Raw genomic sequence first — 26,258 nt, 5'->3', positions numbered from 1 at the left:
TTGCTACTTAACAAATTCCCAACAACACTAAGAGAATCATGCAAATACTTAGTATTTAACATCATGTCTTATTTTTTTATTGAAGAAGATTTTTCCATATTTAAATCCTCATTAAGATACTCCAAGGATTCTGATGAGCACACCAGAAGGAGGGACTGAAGGCAGCTTCTCAACCATTAAGGGCAATACTACTATTTTGTCCTATTACAGAACATCATTAATCAGTTTTATAACCTGTATTTTTCTCCACAGGTTCAAGTGGCAAAAATAGCTTTCCATCTCTCCTTTCCACCCACCCCAAAATGCTGTGAGTGATTTTCCGTGGCTACGGAGAGATACAGCCTTGTATTTCCTGTTGCTAGTTCAATGACTTAACCACTAAATCATATTGATTTTCAATGTCAAAACAGTTCCTGCAAGTTACCATTTAGTATTACATTTTAAGATGGTCTATTTATATTTGTCTAACATGGAAGTCCACTTTTCTCCTCTTTAAAAACAGCCCATCCTGGCCTTGCTGATGTTCATTTTCTGTAGCAAACTTGCAGACATACAAAGGCATAAAAAGAAAAGAATATATGGTATATATATGTATATGTGTATGTGTATATGTATATGTATATATATATATATATATGTGTATATATGTGTGTGTGTGTGTGTGTGTGTGTGTGTGTGTGTGTGTGTGTGTGTATGCTGAATCTAGCTATACACTAATCTAAATGAGTATAATTGGTTACTGAATAAAGTGTTATTGACTGAAATGGAAAACGTTAATTCATACTCTGCTTTCACACTGCCACCTACTGGAGGAAAACAATCAAAGCAACACTACATTTGAAGTATTTTATTCATATTAAAATTTCTACTAGTTGGATGGACTAATTGTATGAGCTGTATTTAGATCCATGGTAGTTTCAAAAAAGGCACTTCAATATGTAAAGCTCCCAATAAATCCCAGTGATTTAAAATATCATAAGACCACATTGTGGAAATAAATTGCTCATAAATTGCTTTATAATCAAGATACGGCGTTGACTGGTTTGTATGGCTCTGATTGAGCAGTATTACAAATACTGTACGGAAATACTCAGCAGCTTTCCTTGTGTGTGTCAGAAAAACATGGCACATTGGAAAATTCATTTGTATTTGTAAAATCCTTCACCAGTCTTCTTTCCCAGTTTCTTCTCCTCTACCATCTGATTTAAAAGTTGGCTTGGAGCAAAGAGAGGATTGTCCGGTTCCATTGAATGCCATCCTAATTGAAGGGAGAGAAAACATACAGGCATTAACACCTCAATCAGAAAATGTATCACAGATACCTATCATCTTCTTCTTTTAACGGCCCCATAATCCCTTGCGGGGTGGAGTCTGGGCAACTGAATGGAGCTAGCAGAGTTTTTACTGGCCAGATGCCCTTCCTGTCGCCAATGTGGAGTTTTTTTATATATATTTTTTTATCAAGCATGACTATTTTAAGATTTTCAAACAGAACTTATGATATACATACCATCCATAATGAATTTACTAGTATCTAAGCCGACATAGTCTAAGAGTTCAAATGGGCCCATAGGATAACCTGCCCCAAGTTTCATGGCAACGTCAATATCTTCCTTAGATGCATCTCCTAGACAAAAGATTGACAGTTGAATTGGCAGAGTTCTCTCTCTCACACACTCTTTTTTCATTTATTTTATTTATTAAGCTATTCTCCAAATCACTTGAGGGTAGAACAAGGAGCAATGGGTGGAAACTAATCAAGGAGAGAAGCAACTTAGAACTGAGGAGAAATTTCCTGACAGTTAGAACAATTAATCAGTGGAACAGCTTGCCTCCAGAAGCTGTGAATGCTCCAACACTGGAAGTCTTTAAGAAGATGTTGGATAGCCATTTGTCTGAAATGATATAGGGTTTCCTGCCTAGGCAGGGGGTTGGACTAGAAGACCTCTAAGGTCCCTTCCAACTCTGCTATTGTATTGTATCAGTCAAATTTATATAGCTGCCCGTATCACTAAAAGTGACTCTGGTTGGTGAACAAGAATCAAGTTTATAGCATTACACAACACAACTCAAAATCAAAATTGTAGTAAATCAGCAGTTTTCCAGAAGAGTGTTGACTAAGGCATTGCCCAATTATATCACAAAAGCCCCCAAAACTGTGGCCTAAAGCACCCAACGGAGAAGTTTCTTATTAGTATCCATAGTTCAAAATGGCTTCCCTTTGAGTATATTTACCTAACTACCTAGCAGTGTCTCAAAGCAATACCATATTTTTCTGAGTATAAGGCGTACCTTTTCCTCTCAGAAAAGAAGGTGAAAATCTGGGTGCGCCTTTATATACTGAATACAGCATTTTGGCCTACCAAAATCCACCCCAGGTCTGACAGCTAGAGGCTTTGCTCTCTGAATAATGAAGACGTATTAACCATATTTATTTTATCATAAGAATTTTTGTTCTTTTTTTGTTAGCCTCCTCATATTTTACCAAATTTTGGCAGCATGTGGCCCGCATGTTTTCTACCTCAGTGAAGAAAATGTTCTCAGCAAAGTGAAATTTTGGAAAACAGCCTGTCACAGCTTTTATGGGGCAGAAGAAAACCATAAAATATTAAATCATGAAACATTGCCAGGGTAATCTGACAATTAAAACATTATTTTAATTAGATTCTGCCCTATTTCTTATAATCAAATCATTTGAATGAAATGATTTTAATTCCCTCTTATATAGTATTTGAAGTCAAAAACAATAGCTGGATTCAAGGACTACCATTAAATGAAGGTCAATAAATTGAAAAGTTTCAAATCAGAAAATAAACCCGTCCAGTTGTATAAGTGTAACTGTTGGCTAAATTTGGAATGTAACATTTTGTTGAAATATTTTATATGGCAACATTTTAGAGAAAAAGTTCTTTATATAAAACTTTTTTAAAAAATTCCTAATTTCTTCTTATTCTGCCTTTGAGGAATAATTAGCAATATTTGTTGATGGATAAGCAAGAAATACAGCTAATCTTGCTTCACAAGCTGAAAACACTTATAAGATCTACAAAGGAAGCATTTAATATCTAAAATATATTTACAGGATCTTGATAATGGAAGTCTTTCATCTGCAAAGAGGAAAGGCTGCCTTCCAAACAAAATGTTTGAAATAATATTCTTAATAGCAGAGAGTCATAAAAGGCAGCTTAATCCTGAATAGTTACAGAGAGGAAAGTTCTCTTTAGCTCTTTATAGAGCAGACATGCTTGCTTTGAAGAACACAGGGCTTACTTCAAGAGTTAACCGACTCTTAGGTTTGAAAAAAAAGGACAATAATTATCTTTATTATCCTGTATTTCCATCAACATGGCAACAAACAGCACGTATCTTCTCCCATCCTGGCTACTCTCCCAGGTGTGTGGACTTCAACTCACATAATTCCACATAATCCACTCATTGCCATGCTGGTCATTGAAGGCCAAACATCTGGCGGCCACTAAAATTGCAGAAAGTTGAATAAAAATTCATCCAAAGTTAGGAATCCTCCATTTTTCCCAAAAGGCACTCCTCAAAGGCAGTTTTGTGGTAATTTTGGAATCAAGTCACGGGGAGCCAACTTAAAATAACTAAGACCTTTGTTCTATTCTACTTTGCTGCTGTTAGTTCCGAAGTCGTGTCTGACCCATTGCAACCCCATGGACAACATTCCTCCAGGCCTTCCTGTCCTCTACCATCCTCTGGAGTCCATTTAAGCACACACCTACTGCTTCAGTGACTCCATCCAGCCACCTCATTCTCTGTCGTCCCTTTCTTCTTTTGCCCTCCATCTTTCCCAGGATTAGGCTCTTCTCCAGTGAGTCCTTTCTTCTCATTAGGTGGCCAAAGTTTCATCTTCAGGATCTGTCCTTCTAAAGAGCAATCAGGGTTGTTCTCCTCTAGGACTGACCAGTTTGATCACCTTGCAGTCCAAGGGACTTGCAGGAGTCTTCTCCAGCACCATAGTTGAAAGGTCTCAATTCTTTGGCATTCAGCATTTCTTATGGTTCAACTTTCACATTGCAACTGGGAGAACCATAGCCTTGACTATACTCACTTTTGTTGGCAGGGCGATGTCTCTACTTTTTAGTATGCTGTCTAGATTTGCTATAGCTTTCCTCCCCAGGGCAGGCATCTTTTAATTTCTTGGCTGCAGTCCCCATCTGCAGTGATCTTGGAGCCCAGGAAAATAAAATCAGTCACTACCTCTATTCTAGTTTAGTTGACATCAGTTAGCCTATACCAGGAGTTAGAAACCCCAGTCATCCTTTTGCGTGTTTTTGTTCGTATGCTCACAATCTCACCTGGGTTCAGCACTTTCGGGTCAACCGCCTGCAAGATGAACCCTTACTTCATTCAGTACTGCGGTTATAATTTTAATATGGATTTTTCTAGTAACATAAAAAGCTAATTATACTTTCAATTCCAGCAATAAGCACCAGAATGTAATTTATTTCCCTAATGCCACAAGAAGCTTTTGGAAATGGAGATGGAGAGGGCTTTTTATTAAAAAGAAGGGGGGAGGGGGGAATGGCAGATACAGAACACACATTATCCTACGTAACAAAATTGGCTGCAAGGATAGGAAATGAATTTTTTGCACTCGTTGTCATTTAAACAGAAATTTGAAAGAGGTCTCTTAGGGATGTGCACGAAATGGAAAATGTATTTTGCCAAACAATTCTGGGTGTGCTGCTGTTCAGCAGAAACATAACCAGGAACATTTTGATTGCTCCAGATTTGTGTCAATATCTTTGCTTCAAACATGGCAACAACTCCAAAAGGCTGCCTCCCCTCTTCGGAATCTCACCATTGCCTCCCCTCAGGAAAGATTCTGGCGGGAGCAGGATGGGCAGGTATCACAGATAGCTAAAGGGAGGCAGGGAAAGGAAGTGCTGGGAAGATCAGGGAAGTGGATGGCCTAGTTGGATATGATGCCCTTGAAGACAAGGATTTTGGCAATGACAGCTACAGGGAGATAGGAAAAATAAAGAGGTGGAAAGATTGAGGGAACTGGTCATCTGTTTCTGTCCTTGGCTATTCCTGCTCTTCCCCAAGCATACATCTCTGCCTGGAACATGCATATTTTCGTCCACTGCCAGACTGAATAGCTTTTGTTTGGAAATAATTGTGCATGTAAGGTTTCGTTCAGCTACACTAGACACAGCAATTCCTACTACATGAACTTGTGAGCTCTTTGAAAAGTCTATCTGTGTGAAAAACAACAGAAGACTCCGAAATAAGGTAGCTTCATTCTAGGATTCCTCCTGTAGGCTTTGCAAAGACCAAGTCAGTTTGGGTATAGCATGGAGGAAAGACATCATACTGTGGAAGGTACCAACTTATCAAGGAATAAAATAGTTTGTGCTTCTCGTACATCCAAACACTATTGGTGTCTCTGTAGAGGTTACTTTGTACTGGATCAGTATCTAAGTGGAGAGGTATCTCTTGCTGTCCAAGATACCCCAAGAATCTTTAAAATAATCTTACAAAGTCTGAAATCTTGGGAAATGGCTAAATGTCACCTGATTTGACCTTTTTATTCTTAGAAAAGAAATATTTTATTTAGATCAGGGGTGTCAAACTCAAGGTCCACCATCCTGGAAAATGTAAGGGGTCACTTCGCCCCGGTCTATCCGCATGGCGTCGGCCCAGTTTACCCAGTGCAAAGAGGAAACATTGGGCCAGTGTGGCTTCGTCCCAGTCTACCCAGTGCAAAGAGGAAACAAGCCAGCAGTTTGGGGAGTGGTATCAAGCTGGCCACACCAATACAATCAGCCACGCCCTGTGAGCGGCATCAAACTGACCACACACACACAGCCAGCCACGCCCCCAACCCCCTCCCCCCGAGCTCAACCACAGCCCTGATACGGCCCTCAATTAAATTGAGTTTGACACCCCTGATTTAGATAGCTGTATCCCACCTTTAGTATTTTTACAAATAACTCAAGGCAGGAAGAAGACACCTTCTTCCTCCACTTTTCTCCACAACTCTGTGAGGTTGAGCTGAGAAAGAGAGTGACTGACGCAAAGTCATACCGGAACACATGGAAGTGAGAAGAGGCAGCAGGCACAAGAAAAGCCTGCTCAACTGAACCCTTTCATTATCACTAGAACCAAAGTCACCTATCAGATTTTTTCTTTAAAAGAAAACAGGCAAGCTGGGGGCCTGCAGTCCCAAATATCGGTGGAGATGTACATGTAATATAGGTAGATTTGACAATATTCTACAACTTTACCCCTCTCAAAAAGCCGAACTGCTTCCATCAGGTAAGGCACAAGAAGTCGATTCACAACGAAGCCAGGAGTATCCTAGGAAGAAAAAAAAATAACCACCAGGATTTATGGTAAAATAAATCTCTATTACAATATAAATATTACTGGCAGCCCCCCCCCCCGCCCCCCTTAACGATTCTTCATTCAATAACCATTCAAAGTTGTGTTGTTCTGCCAAGCTACTGCTGAACGAATGGTGGTTATGGACAGTTTTCGAAGTTATGGTTGTTGCAGCACCCTCTGCTGATCAATATTTGGGTGCTTGGCAGTCCAGCCTCATTTACAGCTATAGTATGCACTTCAGCTCCCGCCACCTACCTGTCTCTCTCCCCCATCTCTGTCCTTTGGGAAGTCCTACATTCTGCTACCTACTCCTGCCATCCCAAAATCCCAAGGTCTTTTACCTACCCCCATCTCTGGCCTCCTGAAGAGGCCGGGCACACCTCAAAAACAGGAGGAGGAAGAAGACTATTAAAGCCAGCTGGGAAGAGCGGGGGTGGGTGGGTGGGGGGGTGATAGGGGTAGACAGAGGGGTGGACTGCAGAAGAGAGATAGATGGTCAGAACTGCTGCAGCAGCAAATGTGGCAGGAGTGTGCTAGGTCAGGAGAAGCAGGAGTCCTCACCTAACAACAGTGTGGTCCTTACCCAACAACCACAATCGGGACTATCAAAAAAGCCATTGGTAGGTGGCATAGTCAAAATAGGTTCTGCCTAACAACCTCTTTGCTTAAAGATGGAAATGCATGTCCCCATTAGGTCTGGTAAGCAAGGTCTGCCTATATAAACAAAGTGTAAGAGTAAGTGTTACTTACTCTTTTTGTTACATATACCAGATGATTACTATCAAACTGCCATTACTGTAGTTGGGTGTGTGTGTGACAGAGAAAATAAGGCCAAGTTCACGTTAGACTGAAACCAAAGTCTTCTTAAAATAGTCTATAACTACCGTATTTTTCAGAGTATAAGACGCACCTTTTACCCCCCCTAAAAGAGAGCAGAAATGTTGATGCGTTTTATACATCGAATACAGCCATTTTGGGGGGCCCGAATCCTGTTTTTCACAAAAACAGTGGTGTTTTTCCCTTCTTCCAGCCCCCAGAAGCACTCTGCTACCAAGTTGTCAGGGGAAAAAAACACCCTGTTGAAGATCGATGGACCGTGGCTGATTCCCTTCCGCATATCTTTTGAGATATTTAGAAAAGAAATGGTCTTTAAGAAAATATTCTAATTAATAAACAAACTTTAATAATAAAATAAAAAAATAAATGATACAGAAATAACTAAAAGTTACATTTTGATAATGAAAGCTACGTTTGCCAAAGTTGGCTGCCGAACAAAGAAGAGAGGAATTTGGAATGTGTAACGCGTGCGCAATAAATCACTTTCAGATAAGAACCTTTTTTGTTTTATGACCTGCGCAATAAAGCTTTCTTAGTTTAACTCTTGAGTGTCAGTTTAGGCAGTTCAGGCCTAGCAAACTTTTTAACATCGTGACAGATGCGTTTTATACATCGAATACAGCCATTTTGGGGGGCCCGAATCCTGTTTTTCACAAAAACAGTGGTGTTTTTCCCTTCTTCCAGCCCCCAGAAGCACTCTGCAGGCTTTAGCAGGGCTGGGGGAAGGGGAAAATCCCCCCGTTTTTGAAAAAAGAGCCAATTTTCTGCAAACATGGGGGCATTTTTGCCTTCCCCCAGCCCTCTGAAGCCTGCAGAGTGCTCCTGAGGGCCACGGAGGACAAAAACTATTTTTTCTTACTTACCTCTTTGAAATCTTGGTATTTCTTATATACTGGTGCGTCTTATAGTCCGAAAAATACAGTATGTTATATCCCTCCATCTTAGGTGGTGGGTGGTTTAGCATCCAAAATGATAAAGGCGAAAAATCCTCAGGGTGGCCAGGATGAACCTACTGCACTATGATACTTAATTTTGAGATAAACTTGCCTTGCACGATATTGGATTTTTCCCAACTGCTTTGCTGAAATCCATGAGAGACTCAAATGTTTTCTGGCTTGTCATTGGCGTCTTGATAACCTAGGAGGAAAGACACTATCAAAGTGGAAGGACATTCCTCTATCCCTGGTTTCTATGTAATCAGAAACAATTTCATACAGCACCACGGAGGAGAGTAATTAACCAAATCACACTTCATTTCTTCGAATCTCAAGTGCAGGTAGTCCTCGACTTACAACAGTTCATTTAGTGTCCATTCAAAGTTACAGCGGCACTGTAAAAAAATGGCTCCGGGCCGTTTTTCACACTTATGACCTTTGTAGTATTCCCATGGCCATGTGATTAAACTTCAGATCCTCGGCATCTGACTCATACTTATGACTGTTGCTGTCTCCCAAGGTCATGTGATCCCCTTTTGCGACCTTTCGATGAGTGAAGTCAATGGGGAAACCAGATTCCGTTAGCAACCAGGTTACTAACTTATCAACTGTGGTGATCTACTTAACAACTGGGGCAAGAGATGCCATAAAATGGGGCAAAACTCACTCAACAAATGTCTCACATAACAACAGAAACTTTGGGCTCAATTGTGATTGTAAGTCGAGGACCACCTGTAGTCTTGAATATGTATTACTCCAAGGATTGAAAGACACTCTCTGCCTCCGATACAAAGCCCACATCAGAGCCTTCCCCAGACTCCAGGACTAGCCCATGTTCCTCCTCAACCCCCTCACTGTCTGAATGCTGCCAGCTCTGCTGGCCACTGGCAGGCCACAACACATGCACTAACATGGCACAAGAATACTATTAAGACTCCTTACCTCTACAAGCTTCATCAGAGGTACCGGATTAAAAAAATGTAAACCACCAAACCGATCCTGCCGGGTGGTAGCATTAGCTAAGACCGTGATTGGTAAAGATGAAGTGTTGCTAGCAAATATTGTGTCCCTGGGGAGAAAATAACATTCACCTTGTTAGTTGCAGCTCTTCTTTCTACAAACATCTGACAATATTTTTAATCCAGAATGTTGTCCCCCAAATCAATCTATTAATTATGTATCATTGTGCTCCTTTCAACCTCTAACATTTGGATAGACAGATGGATCTTCCTAGAGAAAAACTAACTTGTTCTCTCAATAGTTACCATATTTTTGGGAGTATAAGATGCACCTTTTCCCCCCAAAAAAGAGGGTGAAAATCTGGGTGCGTCTTATATACCGAATACAGCATTTATGGTCTACCGAAACCCCGCCCCTTTACAAAAATGGATGTCCCGAGGGTTTGGAAGGCTTGCAAAGTGCTCCTGAGGACTGGGGAGGCAAAAACAGCAAAAAACAGACCATTTTTGCTCATTTATGCCCCCCCCCAGCCCCCAGTAGCACTCTACAAGCCTCCCAAAGCTCTGCTTGCCCCCACTTTTTTTGTTGAAAAAACGAGGTGTGCAGAGGGTTTGAAAGACCTGCAGAGTGCAATTTTTTTTTAAAAAAATTACCTCTTCAAAATCATGGTGTGTCTTATACTCCGGTGCGTCTTATAGTCCGAAAAATACGGTAAATTAAAATAACAAAGAGCAATACATACAAATTAATTTGGAGCAAATTTGGAGCTTTTCTAGTAGTAAACAATTAAGTTAGAAGGAAATGAAACCTAGGATGTGCAAATATCTTTGGAGATTCTCAGTCATCCAGGTCATGGTTGTTCCAAAGGTGCTTTTTCAAGACGCATTTGGACTTTCTGGACCAGAAAATCCAGTTGCCTCTTGAAAAAGCATCTTTGGGTCTAGGAGGTACAGGTAATGATAATTTCCTATTGATAATGGGCACTGGCAACTGATCCAAGCAGAAGTGAATAATAATCTGTAAAATAAAATACAAAAATAGTCAAGTACCAATTAATGGCCAGAAGGGAAATAAAGAGAAGCAAGGAAAAAAGGAATATTTTTGAAATTTTTATTTTGTTTTTTAAATTGTTTTTCAATATATTTGTATGTATATATTTCTTTTTTTGTTTTTGGATATTTTTTTGCTTGCTTTTTTCCCATAAATTAAAATAGGGAAGGTTTTTTTTTTAAAAAAAAATCAACAGGGTTTGATTACATCCTTTTTAAGATGATTACAATTATTATAATACATTATAAATCCTACCTTTTTAAAAAATATTTTAGAAATGACCTCACTGCATTTTATAACGATGAATAAGCCATGAATTCAGGTAGTCCTTGACTCATTCATTTCATGAGTTTAAAATTATTAGTCTCGGAGAAAGTAACATAGTTATTGAGAGGTGGGGGGAGAGAAAGAGATACTGAGGGGGGGGGGAATGCTCAGTAGCAAAATAATTATTGAAAAACCCATATCCTTGTACCCATAAGAACGTTAGCTATAGACAATTTTCACAGATTGCATTCTCTTCTGCATTTCCTATATTCACTAACTGCCCTCTAATTTCATTTCATTTCCCTCTGATCTTCCCTTTTATTGTTTTGGTTCCCTCCTCCTAAGAATGGATGTACACGAACATATGCTGGTATTGTCAAAATACTCTTCCATGCCTCTGATAAAATACTGTGTTTGTGCTCCGCTTGCAGTGGATACCTGTTGCTTTTTAAGGTGCTAGAAAATGCTTTGGTGCTTTTCTATAGAAGATCGTTCAGGCTCATCTCAGACTCAATGTATGAGAACAACATAGGTGAAGAATGTAGAAAAGTAGCCTCTAAATTAAAAAAAAAATCTGCATGAATACAGATCCCAAATTTAAATGCTCCTCTGTATCTTAGAAAAGGGAGGCAATGACATGACTGCAGCAGAGAAGTTCAAGCAAAAAAAAAATATTTCTCCAAAATGTTAGATTAACAGAGTTGGAAAGGACCTTTTAGGTCATCTAGTCCAACCCCCTGCTCAAGTAGGAGACTGCACATCATTTCTGATAAATGGCAGTCCAATCTCTTCTTGAAAGTCTCAAGTCTCACCGTCCCGAGTCCCCTTGGGGAGAGGGGGCGGTTTATAAATTGAATAAATGAAATGAAATGAATGAAGTGATGAAGCCCCCACAACTTCCAAAGGCAACCTGCTCAATTGGTTGATTGTTCTCATTGTTAGAAAAAATCTGTTTATTTTTAGGTCTAATCTCTCCTTGATCAGCTTCCATCCATTATTCCTTGTCTGGCCTTCAGGTGTTTTGGAAAATAGCCTGACCCTCTCCTCTCTGTGGCAGCCCCTCAAATATTGGAATGCTGCTATCATGTCTCCCCTGGTCCTTCTCTTCACTAAGACTACCATGCCCAGTTCTAGTCCACTCTTAGACATAGAAGCCACTAAGGAGAATTTGAGCTGAATCACTCCCTCTACTCAACCCACCCCATCACATGTTTATGAAAGCAAAAGTAGAAAGGAACATTATGTATAATTAAAAAAATAAAAATAAGATATAAAATAAACAGATCAACAACCTCAAATAATCAAGCCTTCATTCCCAATAAACAATCCACATGGCATTCTCTTTTAGAAATCAGATTATTCTACCATATAACCAGAGTTAGATATCCTTTAAAATCAAAGTATTCCCCAAAAGAATAAAACCTATTACTGTACTTGTAGCATCATCTGACACAAAGGGAACCAAAAGGAAAAAAATATGGTTATTTCCCTTCATTGTTCATTTCAAATTCAGCAAGAATTTAATCTCTCTGATAAATCAAGTTTATAATAAACTCAGAGAGTACTCATTAAAATATTAATATAATAGCAACTCAAGGCTAGAAGAAAGGAGAAATGCTTAAACTCAACCTCTGGATTCCATTAGAAAAGATTTATGTGCTATTTCATCATCAGATGCACGTAACGGGAATTTAAAATAAGGTACACTAACCACCACCAAAAGTCACACCTCCTTATCAAAGCTGCTACTAATGTTTAAATTTAATATGACCAGATTCGACCATTATTAAATATACATAAAGTAATCTTACTAATTGTATCTTAATTGTATTTCAGTTTTATAGTTCTTGTCCTGGATCCACCACCCTCTTTCTCCTGACTCTCCAACTTTTGGGATTGCAATTCCCAAGATCCCATTGAATCATCATCATCTTCATTAATGACCCCATAATCCCTTGCTGGGTGGAGTCTGTGCAAGTGAATGGGACAAACAGAGTGATTTAATGGCTGGATGCCCTTCCTGTTACCAATGCGGAGTTTTATTCAGCAGATATATTCAGAGTGTGTCCCAGAGAGAAAAGTATCTGCCTCTACCTAGGATTGAACTCACAGCCTCCCAATTGTGAGGCGAGAGCTCCACCTCTAAGCCACCGTACCACTCTTCCAAGATCCCATTGAATGGCCAGCCTTAAATATTGCACTTCCCTGATGAGGTGTACAGGACTAATTATATTCCTGGTTTTCAAAAGGTTTGCAGAAGAATAAAGAACAATCATGTTCTTTGAAGTTAAGCTTAAAATCGGACACCTGGAACCGGGAAGTAAACTGCAGCATAAGGCTTTGCAATATGCTACTTACATTGCAAAAATTGTTGCTACAGTTCACTTGTTTAAAATTCTGATTGATAAGTTTTCTTTCAAGATACACCATTCCATCTCTACCTTAATTTTTGCCTTTTTCTATGTTCCTCCAAATACTCTGCTTCAGTTGTAACTCGGTTATTTTAGATTCTTATCACTCTTTGATCACCTGCCTTATTATTTTTTTTAACACATCTTACATTTTCCCCCTACATTTTGCAGACTGTGGCTTTGTCAAAATTCAGCCTACTCTGCCATCAGCGCTTGTTTCAGTTTGCTATTAAAAGGAGCGATATGGATACAATGATCTATGAAAAATACAACCATCAAACAAGCTTGCACTCTATTCATTCTATCATCAACCCTTAAAATCTATTTAGTTGATTATTTTATCAATGATATTGTGATAAAATTGCTCAATTTTCAACAGTAATTCCTCTGAAACAGCGATGATTACCTTTCTGTGGAAGAAGAGATGGGACTTTACCTAAATAATTTACTAGAATGGTTCTTTGGTGTAGGAATATCTTTTTAATCTTTGATCACAGGTGGAGAATTACACCACTTCCTTTCTTTCTGAAGTTAATATTTTCACTCAGACTTTTCCTACAGAGTAGAGAATATCTTAAAATGATAAGAACCCTCAATGTGATGAGTTCTCAGCTTCTGGTGAGCAAAATATTATTTCGAATGCTTTATTTGGCATGACAAAGCCAAGAAGGGGGAAAGGTACATTCTTTTTATCGCACTAAACCAGCAAGTTAAAATAAAAGCTAATGTAGAAGATTAGACTGTAAAATTTAAAAAGTCAGAATAATTAAGCTATGCTAAGTCTCCATACAACTTTGGGTTTATGTTAACTATATTTTAACTTAGAAACAAGTGATTTAAATTCAAACAAAGATTCACAGTGGGTAACCCCTGACTCCCTCAGAAAGATGCTTTCCATTCCAATTTCTGATGTAACAGCAGAAGAAAATTATTAAATACTTGAGATAAATCATACTACTTACTACTAAATACAGGTACTTAATGAATATAGGTACTTGCATAATGACAGTAATTGGGACAGCAGCTCCGTTGCTAAGCAATTTGGGGACAAAGCAATATGTCACGTGACTGCGCCAACTTATAACCGCAGTTGTGGCTGGCCATACCAATTGCTGTTGTTCAGTGAACAACATGAGGCAATGTCATGTGATTGAAATTTGCAACGTCCTGCGAACTTCCCCACTGACTTTCCTTGTCAGAAGCTGACCGTGAAGGTCACAAATGGTATCATGCTACTCTGTGATGTCATAATTGCGAGCCGCTTGCCAAGTGCCCAAATCACAATGGCGAGCCTGTAGGGGCATTGCAATAGTCATAACTACGAGGATCTTTCATACATTCCTCTCATTCAGCATCATTGTAACTGAATAGCTGCAGAACAAGTGGACTTTAAGCAAGAATTATGTCTATATGTTTATTTTAATTGAATTTAGATGAATTCAAAATTAAGTGTCCCATCTTTGCTGGATACACATTTTTGGGCCCAACCCTCAGCACATCAATTAAACCTCTCTGTAAGCTTGGATATATAGTCTTATTAAGTTTTATCGAAATATAAAATATAAAGACAAATGGAAATGATGGGAAAGAAAGGGAGATGAGAAGAGAGAGGGAAAAGTGTAAGGGAAAAAAAAAACAAAGACAAACATTGACTTCTGACTCTTTTTAACACAGTAGCAGGTAACATACAGCCTCCATTTTTTAACTTTTACATACTAATATGTACTAGCAATTTCTATAATAATAAATCTATCTAATCAGCAAAACTCGAAATCAAAGTTTCATTTTTTTTCACCTCAAGAACAGATCCAGAAGAAGTTTACAAGTAGAAACAGAATTAGTTGTAATCTTTTCTTTAATGAAAGCAGTTAAGATATCTAGCAAAGCTGCTTTTCCTTTGAAATAAATAAATGTCCATTCTCCCCATTTCTCTTAAACCAGTTAACATTTTCAACTGATTATTTATGCATCTGGTCAAAAGTTTATTTGGGTTGTGAACAGGAGGGTAAATCTGAACAATCAACCCTACATCTAAACTTCTTTTCTTAGACTAATCGTCAAAATCATCAGAAGAAGGTACAGTCCTGCAAATTAATATTTTCATCTCTCTAGTTGGTAATGACTTTTTGTATTTATCTTGTCTGTAATAATTTTAAAAACATACTCTGACGCAAACTTATCCAGTGTCTTGAAGAGCTCAGTTTTTGGGGCTAAGTGTTCCAAAATGGCCTCCACTACAAGGTCAGTGCTGTGGACCACAGAGACCGGATCCGTGTTTATGGTTATATTCTTTAAAGTCTTCTCAACAAATTCTGCACCAGCCTGCAAAGTTGGAAAAGCAATAAAATATGTTTACTGCGTATTACACTCATCTGCATAAACAGAAGCTTGCTTTAAAGTCATCTGTCCTTTATGTATTGACCAAATTTATATAGCCACCCATTTCACAAACGTAACAATAAAGCCAATAATTAAAAAGTCTTAAATAACAATCAAAACACGTAATAGAATGCAATATTATAAAATATCAGGGATCTGTTTGTGCACATTGAACTGGTAGAGGAAACTAACACATTATGGCTTGTCCCTCAAGTAGCAAAATGCATTAGAGAAAAGGAAGCCACTGGCAGCTTTATGTCCTCCCTCCTGCCCTGCCCAATTAAATGATGAAATTCCACCTCTGGGGCTTCACACAATTTTCCATGTGCAGCTGTGCTGATTCCCTCCCCCTTTGGCAGCACATGTTCTAACTGTCAGCACTGATATACATCACTATGGCAGAACTTCAAAGATACGATCACCAACATACCCGAATCTGAGCTTTCCACTCTACACGACCGGAACACATTTGCACCGTCTCTTTCAAAAAATATTACTGCATAAAGCAGGTGCCACTTGTCTGGCTTACGACACTGAAGACAACAAGCTTTGAAGGCAACATGCCTGAAGCTAAAGGCTGCTGCTACTGAAATGCTCAAACTTACAAAGCACAGAGAGCAGCCTCATGCACTTTAAAGGCAAGTATTCTGTGTGTTGGAGCAGAAAAGCACTGAGAGGTTCAAAAAGAAGCAATATGGTTGCTCTACGTCAGTAGGTAAAAGCCCTTTGGATTGGCTTCAAAGGGGGGATTCAACCAGATCACCTTCAATCTGAACCTCTAACAGGTATTGTCTTTAGAGGCCACAAATGAATATGAAACAAGTACCGCATTTTTCGGAGTATAAGACGCACCGGAGTATAAGACGCACCAAGGTTTTGAAGAGGCAAATTTTTTAAAAAAGTTTTTGCACTCTGTAAACCTCCCAAAAATGGCCTGTTTTCACGAAAAACGGGGTTTCCCCCCCCAAAAGGGCATGAATAGCCTTTAGGAGGCTTGTAGAGTGCTCCTCGGGGGTGGGGGGGTTGAGCAAAACCGACCAGTTTTTCGCTCATTTCTGCCCTCCCCAGCTCCCAGCAGAACTCTGCAAGGCTCCTAAAGGCTATGCACGGCCATTTTTGTGGAGGGGTTGGGGTTTCAGGAGGCAAAAAAAGTGTATAAGACACACCCAGATTTTCAGCCTCTTTTTTGAGGCAAAAAGGTGCATCTTATACTCCGAAAAATACGGTAATCTATAGAAGCACTACTTTTTGAGAACTTTTTGCAATGGTTATGTATGCTGGATTTTGATATTTTTATTAAAAAAAGTTTTTAAAAAATCAATACCAATTTGATTTTACTTTAGCTTTCCTCATGTCCCCAAAATTTTATTTCTGCATTAAAAGCCTTCCTTAATCTAGTGGCCTCCCAATACAGTTCAGGCTCCTTTATTGTATGTTGGCGAATGTTGACCCCTTGTACTAAACATGAAAAAGAACACTAGCCTTCTCAATATTTATAAAAAGTCACCTCGGGTTTGTCTGCAAACTTTTTCTTTGATACTTTCTTCAGACTATCCTCAATTTGTTTCTTGGACTTATTTAATATTTCGTCTGACTGGTCCACTAATACCACCGTGTGGCCAGTTGCTGCAGCAACCTGTAAAAAAGATAGGCAAAGGGGAGGAAAAAGAGAAGTTAATCCGTTTCTTATAAAAAAAGTGATGGATCTTAAGTGATCTTTTGAATATCTGGAATAAGTGGAAATTTAAACATGCACAAAACCTAAATCTGTATGTCTCAAATAACAGCCAAACACAATTCCTGAACAGATAAAGGATCGGCCCCATAAAAAGAGACTCAATGCCTTTTGATTGGCCTTCTGTTTTCAAAAGCATCTTTATACACCAGGGGTGTCCAAACTTGGGAACTTTAAGACTTTAAGAATTCTGGGAGTTGAAGTCCACAAGTCTTAAAGTTCCCAAGTTTGGACACCCCTGGTGTACACAGTCCTTAGCCTTCTCCTAACAGGGACTAAAGTATGAAACCACCTAACATAACTCAAAAACTAAGTCAAATAAATCAAATTCAAACTAACCAAATTTCTGTCCACTCTTCCCATATTCTAAGACTTAAGTAAAAACGGAAAGTGCCATGCTAACCAGCGGGAAAATAATAGGATAAAGGATAAATTCCAGATCAAAGCAATATATTTACCAGACCTACTGATGTTACACTAAATATTGGCAATTTTGGATAAACATTTACAATTTTAAGGGCCCTGTTCACCTCCCAACCTCCACGTGTTCATGTTTTTAATGTTCTCCAAAATGCCAGCAGAGAGAATAATAACAGAGTTGGAAGGAACCTTGAAGTCTTCTAGTCCAACCCTCTGCTCAAGTAGGAAACCCTGTATCATTTCAGACAAATGGTTGTCCAATCAGATCTGATATGCCACAGGGTAGGCCCTGCCACAGAAAAGGGCACCTTCTTTGGTCGCAGTATATGACATTCCATACAGAGATAAGACCTGGAATATCAATCTCTACTTGGTCCTAATTAGGGAATTACCTCATTATCGTTTGTTTTTAAGAAATTAGATGAACACCATCATCTTCATAGTTCCACAGTATTGTTAGTCTTAATTGAGGAAAAGAGTTAAAGCCAGCTGTACAGAAAATGCCAATTGCAGTACTGTATCTTATTTATTGTGTGTCTCTGGTACAAGCAAAACACAACTGAGATATTTGAAGAGAGCATCAAGTCTTCCTTAAAATACTCTTGGTTCAGAAAGATGGTTCAATTGCAAGCAGACAATAAAACACCTTACTTAACTTGTTCCTGGAACGATCACATTACTACCCTGCTTCCCCGAAAATTAAGACTTAACCAGAAAATAAGCCCTAATACATGCTTTGGAGCAAAAATTAATATAAGACCCAGTCTTATTTTCGGGGAAACATGGTAAAAGGCGATCAGCAAAAAAATAATGAATCTTTGCTTTTTCTCTAAAAGCCTTAAATAAAAGCAGTTACTTTCCTTTTTTAAAAAAGAAAAGTTACATTTTAACATGCATTTGCCAAAGCCAGTAAGGAAGATTTAATCTTTAAACCATTAAGTCCTCCTTCTAAAGGAATCTGTCCGTAATGCATAGGCTGGATTCACACACTGTGTGAAAGTGATTTGCTCTGCACTGAATTAGAACATTGTGTGAACTTGGCCACTGACTTATAAATTTCTCTAAACTCAGCCAATTGTGACTTACTTAACCATGGTTAATCAAACTATGACTCAACACAAGGAGTGAATTCTTCTCTTAAAATGTTGTGCTTGGAAATTTGCACAAAAGTATTTTAAAACTATTTTTAAGTCATATAATTATCCATGGTTTGTATCATGCAAAAGGGTAGTGAGTCTAAATAATGGTAGCCAACTATACCCATAATCATGAAATGTGAATATGAAGGCAAGTATACTACAACTATCTTAATGGATGCAACGCACTTAGTAGAAAGGATTCTCAATTAGAATGCCTGATGCATCATAATAGGAGAAATCAATCATGTATGTATGAAAAAAAAAACGGGAAAACAAAATTAGTGTTGAAGCTAACATTAATTTTCTTCTTCCATTGCCAATTCTTTCTCTGCCTTCAGCATTTTGTAGGGGTATCAGATTGGATCCATATAAAATAAGTCTGAGATTAGTCTGTCTAAATGCTAGCTATAAAATGTTTCTTAATAACCTACCTGAGTATTTCTTAACCATATATATGTGAATTTTGATTTCCTAAATTCTCAACAGCATTCATGCTGGTTGGAAATTCTGGGTGTCATGTTCACATACCTGAGGTATGCCCCAGATAAGGATGGACGCCCTATGGAACAGAGCTATTGGGAAACCACTTTGCACACTTCAGTATTTTTCATCCCTAAATGTAATTGTGTGAATTTTTATTAATGCGTATGTTAATGAAGTTTTCCCATTTATTGGAAAATAGCTGGGTTTTATTGTTGTTGTGCTAATCCTACTCCCTTTCCTTCTCTTCCTCTCTCCTGGGTCCTACCAAAACATCTGCTGATGCCCCTCCAGTCTTACACAGATTTACCGTATTTTTCAGAGTATAAGATGCACCTTTCCACCCTTAAAAGTGAGTGAAAATTTAGCTGCGTCTTATAGACCGAATACGGGCATTTTGGGTCACCCGAACCCCCATGTGTCACGTTTTCACCCTCCTCGTCTCCCAGAAGCACTTTGCAGTGCTCCGCATGGCCCGTTTTCACCATTATTTTTTTTTGAAAACGGGCCATGTGGAGCACTGCAGAGTGCTACTGGGGGGGGGGAGAGAAAACATGACGCACAGAGGGCTTGGGAGTCCAAAGATGGGCTCGTTTTTGGTGAAAACAGGCTGTGTAGAGCACTGCACAGTGTTTCTGGGAGCTAGGGAGGGCAAAAACACCACGCACGGAGGCCAAATACTATTTTTTTTCTTGTTTTCCTCCTGTAAATTTAGGTGCATCTTATAGTCCGAAAAATACAGTACCCTGTATCATTAAATCAAGTAACAAATTGACTCTGCTCAAGGAAGAAATAAACCTTTGCATGCTTAGTTGGATTCTCCAGGCTTTGGGGAAATCAGTACCAAGGTACGAATCAGTTTTTTAGAGGACATTTCCCCTCATGTCCCATCAAGGCTTCCACAGTCAAATAATGGTTTACAAGTTGGGTTTGCTTTCTAGCATTTGTATATGTAATATTTTAACTCGGAGGGGTGGGGAGAAGAAGGGGTAGTTGTGGAGTTTTTCTAGAATTAAGTAGATGCTAGGAATGTTGGCATCTCCATTTTTATTCGTCCACACTGTTTGCTTGATGCTACATTGCATCTTTGCTAAGGTAAAATGTTTTTTACACTTTTTTCTGCTTATGCAAAATTGCTTCTAGAATGAAACAATGCCTAACTATAACTTTGCAAAAGTCGTGTAAAAGTTACTTCTATTAGCTTACCTTTCACCTCAGCCCTTGTAGCAAATGAACGGTGCCCTTGAAGGATACACCACAGAAAGCATGCAGTTGTCTCAGGTTGCTAATGTGTTGTAGTGACAAAACACAGTCTGTGCTGGGAAGGTAAGTTACCAAAAATATTTCTGGGCTAGTCTTTTCTGTAGAAGTACTTATACGAACATCTAACAATAGGCAGGTTTATTTTTTTTAAATGACGTTAATCATGTTCTCAAGTGCTTAAATCCCGAAGGAGTAGTCAAATTTAATTTGATATAAATAAATAAATAAATAAATAAATAAATAAATAATAAATAAATAAATAAATAAATAAATAATAAATAGGAATGAAAAGCTGAAAAGGATCTTAGGAAAATAATTTTTTGCAAGATGATATTTCAAAAGCAATAACTTAATTTACAAATGCATGAGATGTATTAACCATGTAGCCTGATACACGCAACCTGACACATACACTTAACACGACTATTGGATTGCAGCCTAAAAGAGCCAAACATAGGCGGAATTAAGAAAAAGGAAAGGAAATAAAGAACAAGAAGCAAATAAAAGTCAGAATAGAGAGTAACAGACCTGAAAAACTGAAAAAACAACCAATTTAAATATAGCAAACAAGAGACGAGAGATACATGCTAGCATGATATTATAAGGTTAAATTCCCCCAATAGGCATCATCTTAACCATGGTATTTAAGCAACAGTACCTTAGAGTCTTAAAATGTAAAAAATACAATTAGAAAAATAGGAACTACCTTTGGTGAGAAGGTAACAGCGTTCCATGCACCTTTGGAGTTTAGTCATGCTGCCCACTTGACCACAGGGATGTCTTCGGACAGTGCTGGCTCTTCAGCTTTGAAACGGAGATGAGAACCGCCCCCGGGAACGACTAGCACACATGTGCGAGGGGAACCTTTACGTTATAGTCTTTGCCAAAATTACTCACAACTCCTTCCCACCAACATTCTATGCAGGAAACAATGGTTGGATGTACATCAGACAAAATATCAGTTTGTTATATCCATATTTTTTGTTGCATAAACTACAAGTAGGTTCACCAATAATGTCCATCGAAAGATGGGCAGCCTACAGTCCCAGGATTGTACACAACCACTAACTTTCTTTTTATTGATCCCCGAAACCATTTTTCGACCATTGTTGCTCAAAATCAATAGTATGGTTTCCTACCATCTGGGGGACATAAAAAGGATCACCAGAAACTCTAAAACAGAGTTATTTGTTTTTAGTGAAAGATACCTTTGCTCCACATTCTCCTCAAAGGTCCAGGGGGAAAAAAAAAACACCCCAACTCTGCCCATTCATGCCAGTAGAACACTACATGCCAATTCTGGCTTCATCTTTCTATGTATGCAACCAAAATTTTGCTCTCCTTTCCAAATTACAAAGGTAAAGGTTCTCCTCGCACACATGCGCTAGTTGTTCCCGACTCTAGACGGCGGTGCTCATCTCCGTTTCTAAGCCGAAGAGCCAGCGCTGTCCAAAGACATCTCCGTGGTCATGTGGCTAGCATGACTAAACTCCAAAGGTGCACGGAACATTGTTACCTTCCCACCAAAGGTGAACCCTATTTTTCTACTTGCATTTTTTTAGATGCTTTCAAACTGCTAGGTTGCCAGAAACTAGGACAAGTAATAGGAGCTCACTCCATTACACAGTGCTAGGGATTCGAACCACCAAACTGGCGACCTTTCTGATCAACAAGCTCAGCGTCTTAGACACTGAGCCAGGGTGTACCTTTCCAAACTAAAACAAAGTTTATAGTTTTTGGTTTTTTCCCCAAACTATAAACTGTGTTTTTCAAGCCACAATAGTTGGATGTGGATAAAACTAAGTCACAAAAACCATGTTATGGATTAGTGCCACATGTGACCCAAACCACATGTCCTGTGTCCCACAATTTAAGATAACTTGCAACTTGCAATCTGTACAAACTGTGTTTTTACTCTCACGGTTCTCTAGTAAGAAATAAAGAAAAAATATAAATCTCCAATGTGGATTTAATGCAGGGTCTCTGTGGTCATGTGGCCAGCATGACTCAATGCCGAAGGCGCACAGAACACTGTTACCTTCCCACCAAACGTGGTCCCTATTTTTCTACTTGCATTTTTACATGCTTTCGAACTGCTAGGTTGGCAGAAGCTGGGACAAGTAGTGGGAGCTCACTCTGTTACGCGGCACTAGGGATTCGAATCGCCGAACTGCCGACCTTTCTGATCGACAAGCTCAGTGTCTTAGCCACTGCTTCCCTATTGCAAGTTGACAACTACTGTATTTTTTTCTCTCTGGGCAACTCGGTGTATACAAATCATGAGGTACAACTACTTGCCATTTTTATTTTCTAAAAACACAGCCAGGGAATCCAATGACTCTTGAAAATAACCCTGATTTGGGAATCTACATCTTTACAGTGACATTCACATGTTCCTATGAAAACATTATCAGTGACCCTTAATGATTGCATCACCAAAAGCATGTTTGAGAGTCACAGGGTTACCGAGATATGAAACACAATTGCCAAATATGACACGGATCTTTGTCCATGCAAACCAAACTTTAAGTCAATGCTTCTAAAAATGCACATCACTCTGAAGAAAAAAACAATTCTGTCTACACTCAATACATTCTGAAGACTCATTTCATTCTGGTAAATTCTTGGAGCTTTTCTCCCTATTACCAAAGGGGAGTTAAACAAATTAAAGCTCTGTCCACTTGGCTTTTTCTTACCCCAACTAAGTTGGAACAAAAAAGATCAAAGTGCAAAGATATAGTTATCCTTATTGCACCAATTCCTTAGCAAAGAACCATATGATTAGATACTTGAATGAGGCCTACCAACAAGGTACTGTGCAATTTGGAGACTTCCATACTGTCAGCAGAGCTGGCTGGGGATTATTGTCACCTTGATGAAAACAGTACTTTGAATGTGTTGCAACATTATATGGCAGGGGTGTCCAAACTTGAGAACTTTAAGACTTGTGGACTTCAACTCCCAGAATTCCCCAGCCAGCATGGCTGGCTGGGGAATTCTGGGCGTTGAAGTCCACAAGTCTTAAAGTTCCTAAGTTTGGACACCCCTGTTATATGGACACATGAAAGACGGAACTTGCATTGTGATGGCACAATACTGCTTCTGCTACTTTGACAAAAGTTTTCGTTATTTGCTAAATTTATTTGCTGCCTATCTAGTCTCGCCATAGGGCTATTATTCTGCGGGTGCTTCTGCCGTTGAGTGAAACATTTACACAAATGAGGCCTGACAACTAACTACTTCAACACGCACTTGCCAGAACTGTTGTTTATAATGATACAGCTGAAGGAGTCCATTTAAGCCAGCATTCCCCAAAGTGCTCAATATCACTTCTCCAGGCATGATGAAGCTATCCATTATTGCTGTTGCTATTAGTCATAGTACTATTAAATAGTATTCATTTTTTATGTAGCAAATGGCCGATGAACAATCTGAAACTTCATGAAGTGGTTGATGAACCGAAAAGTTTAGGCACCCCTGATTTAAGCCAATGAGCCCACCCCCTCTGCCAGTTATTTCCTTATCCATGTGAGCATTCCAGCAAAGGGACGCTGGCCACATCTTTGAGTGGATGGCTCCATCATTCAACTGCTCCAAATATCATTGAATTTTCCCTAAAATTAATGAATATGCCTTGCCGTGGGGCTAGGATATCCTGCCCCTCTCAGTTATTTGGAAAACTAGTTAAAACCATTCTTTCCTACCAGTCCTTGGAGAAGAGTAGAGACTAAGGCCTATTAAGACTAAGGACTAACTAGTAGTAAGGACTAAGCCCTGTTATACAATTACAATGTTTTGGGGGGATTTTTTAAAGTGTCACTATTGTTACAATGTTTTTTTTTTTCATTATTGGAAACTGCTGCAGCTGCTTAAATTTAAATACTGTATTTTAAAAAAAAAACAGGCTATTAGGGGTTTTTTTTGGGGGGGAGATAAGGGACTCTTGTTTTTTACACCTTTTCAATAAAAAAAAGAAGTTCTGGAATGGCACTATGGGCAAAAACAAAAGTTGGGATGAGACTTCCTTTGAAAATTCCGAGTTATAATTCCTAAGTGTCTATGGAGATTCTCAGTCATCCAGGTCACGGTTTGTCCCAAAGGTGCTTTTTCAAAGAAGCACCTGGACCTTTTGGGTTTTCTTTGAAGATGTTTCGCAGGTCTGAAGACGCTTCTTGAATGAGAAGCAAAAGTCTTCAAAGAAAAATCAGAAAATCCAGTGGCTTCTTGAAAAAAAGCACTTTTGGGTAGAATTGCTAAGGTTTTCAAAGGAAGTTAAAGTATCCAAAAGGCGGCATATCCGTGGCAGCTAAAGGTTTTCTCTTACCATACCTTGAGAACCACACACCCAAACCACACTGGAGACATGTGCCTCCTTACTAGTGTAGTTATGTTTAAGTTCAGCTTAATGGGATCTTATCTACCCAGATCAACTTTGTTTCCACTTGCAACCTGGGTTTCTCAACCTCAGCAACTTTTAAGAGGTGTGGACTTTCAGCTCCCAGAATTTCCCAGCTATTCTGTTGCATGAGAAGTATAATTCTCATACCATACTAAGTGGGCGTTCCCGGACTTGTAGTCCAGCTGCAGTGGACTTTTGGAGGGCTGCAGTGGAGGAAGGCGGTGTCCTCCTCCTGCTGGACTCTTCTTTTGCTAGCAATTTTGATTCCCCTCCCCCATTGCAACAGACTTAAGATCACCCTCCGCTTTAGTATTAATCCAAGGCACTTTTTGGCACAGATTTTCCGGCTCTTAGCCCAGCGCTGGGGTGATCCAATTGCGTCGAGGAACAAATTTTCCATGCAACTAACCAAGGGAAGCGGAGGGTCAGGAAGGCTCAAAGCTGGACTGCTCCAGCCGACGTCCCTTATTCCCAGCCTCGGAGGGCAGACCACTCTGTGAGGCAGCTCACCTGGGCGATCCCGGAGCCCATCAGGCCGGCTCCGATCACCGTCACATGCTTGATCAGCAGCTTCTTGGCGGCTGCGGTGGAAGCTAGGCGCACGAAGGGACGGGTCGCGAAAGCCATGGCGAAGCACGCTCTTCTGCGAGGAGGAGGAGGAGGCGGAGGCAGCGGCGGGGGCGTAGCTGGCCCCAGAGGCAGCCGAGGATGGGCGGGCCAGCAGCGACAAATCCAGCGCGGTGCTGCCCACCCCAGAGGGCCGAACTTCCTGCCGGCTCCTCCCTTTTGCCTTTAGTCAGGAAGGCGAAGGCTGGCCAGGTTACTCCTGGAATCCTCGGCCCGCTTTTCTCTCTGCGGCGCCTTCGGTGGTTCTTCGGAGCCGCCTTGCTTTGCAAGACCTCATTTGCCAGCAAGAAAACCTCTTGCTTTTGAACTGCAAGGCGTTCTCCTTCGTTGCACCTTAATGTTTCTCAACCTTTGGCGACTTATTTATTGATTTATTTATTTGTCAGGTGCAAGGAAACAAGTATCAGTATAGACCAGGGGTGTCCATAGCTGGCTGGGGAATTCTGGGAGTTGAAGTCCACAAGTCTTAAAGTTCCCAAGTTTGGACACCCCTGGTATAGACCCATGAAATGGACATGGACCCATGAAAAGCATAGCTGGCTGGGGAATTCTGGGAGTTGAAGTCCACAAGTTCCCAAGTTTGGACACCCCTGGTATAGACCCATGAAATGGACATGGACCCATGAAAAATGGCACAAATAAATGAATATAAGTAAGCAAAACACAGCCATAAACACATAAAATGAGTACATATAAATGGGGACGGTAGGACAGGGACGGTGGGCTTGAGGTGAGGTCTTCAACTCCCAGAATTCCCTAGCCAGTTTTTTGGGAGTTGGAAGTCCACGTTTCTTCAAGTCGCCAAAAGGTTGAGGAGCGCTGGAATAACCTCCAAATATCGCCAGGATTTGCTTAGTGCTAAAATTTCACCATTTGTTTTTCAAGGGGTGGGGGGCCAAGTGTGGTGGAAATATATCTGGTAAAAAGATGCTTTTACTTAGTTAAGACTGTAGGAAGTTATCACCCAACCCTCTCCCAGAAAAACGAAATATCCTAGGAAAT

At 39.7% G+C, this 26,258-nt stretch overlaps 1 protein-coding gene across 1 annotated transcript; it reads right to left on the bottom strand.

Moving 5' to 3' along the window:
- Positions 1-832: 832 nt before the first annotated feature.
- HADH (hydroxyacyl-CoA dehydrogenase) lies at positions 833-25,394 on the bottom strand. The gene is made up of 8 exons (XM_081959093.1): positions 25,140-25,394; positions 16,701-16,829; positions 14,979-15,136; positions 9,069-9,195; positions 8,239-8,328; positions 6,255-6,327; positions 1,511-1,627; positions 833-1,258 (listed from the first exon to the last, which is right to left on the bottom strand). The coding sequence occupies exons 1-8, from the start codon at positions 25,254-25,256 to the stop codon at positions 1,140-1,142; spliced, it is 930 nt and encodes a 309-aa protein (XP_081815219.1). The 5' UTR covers positions 25,257-25,394; the 3' UTR covers positions 833-1,139.
- Between the last annotated feature and the right edge of the window lie 864 nt (positions 25,395-26,258).

The sequence above is a fragment of the Natrix helvetica genome (assembly GCF_964273705.1).
Source record: "Natrix helvetica genome assembly, chromosome: 7".
Taxonomy (NCBI): domain Eukaryota; kingdom Metazoa; phylum Chordata; class Lepidosauria; order Squamata; family Natricidae; genus Natrix; species Natrix helvetica.
Note: the sequence above shows the minus strand (reverse complement) of the source record. Positions and strands in the feature narration are given on the sequence as shown.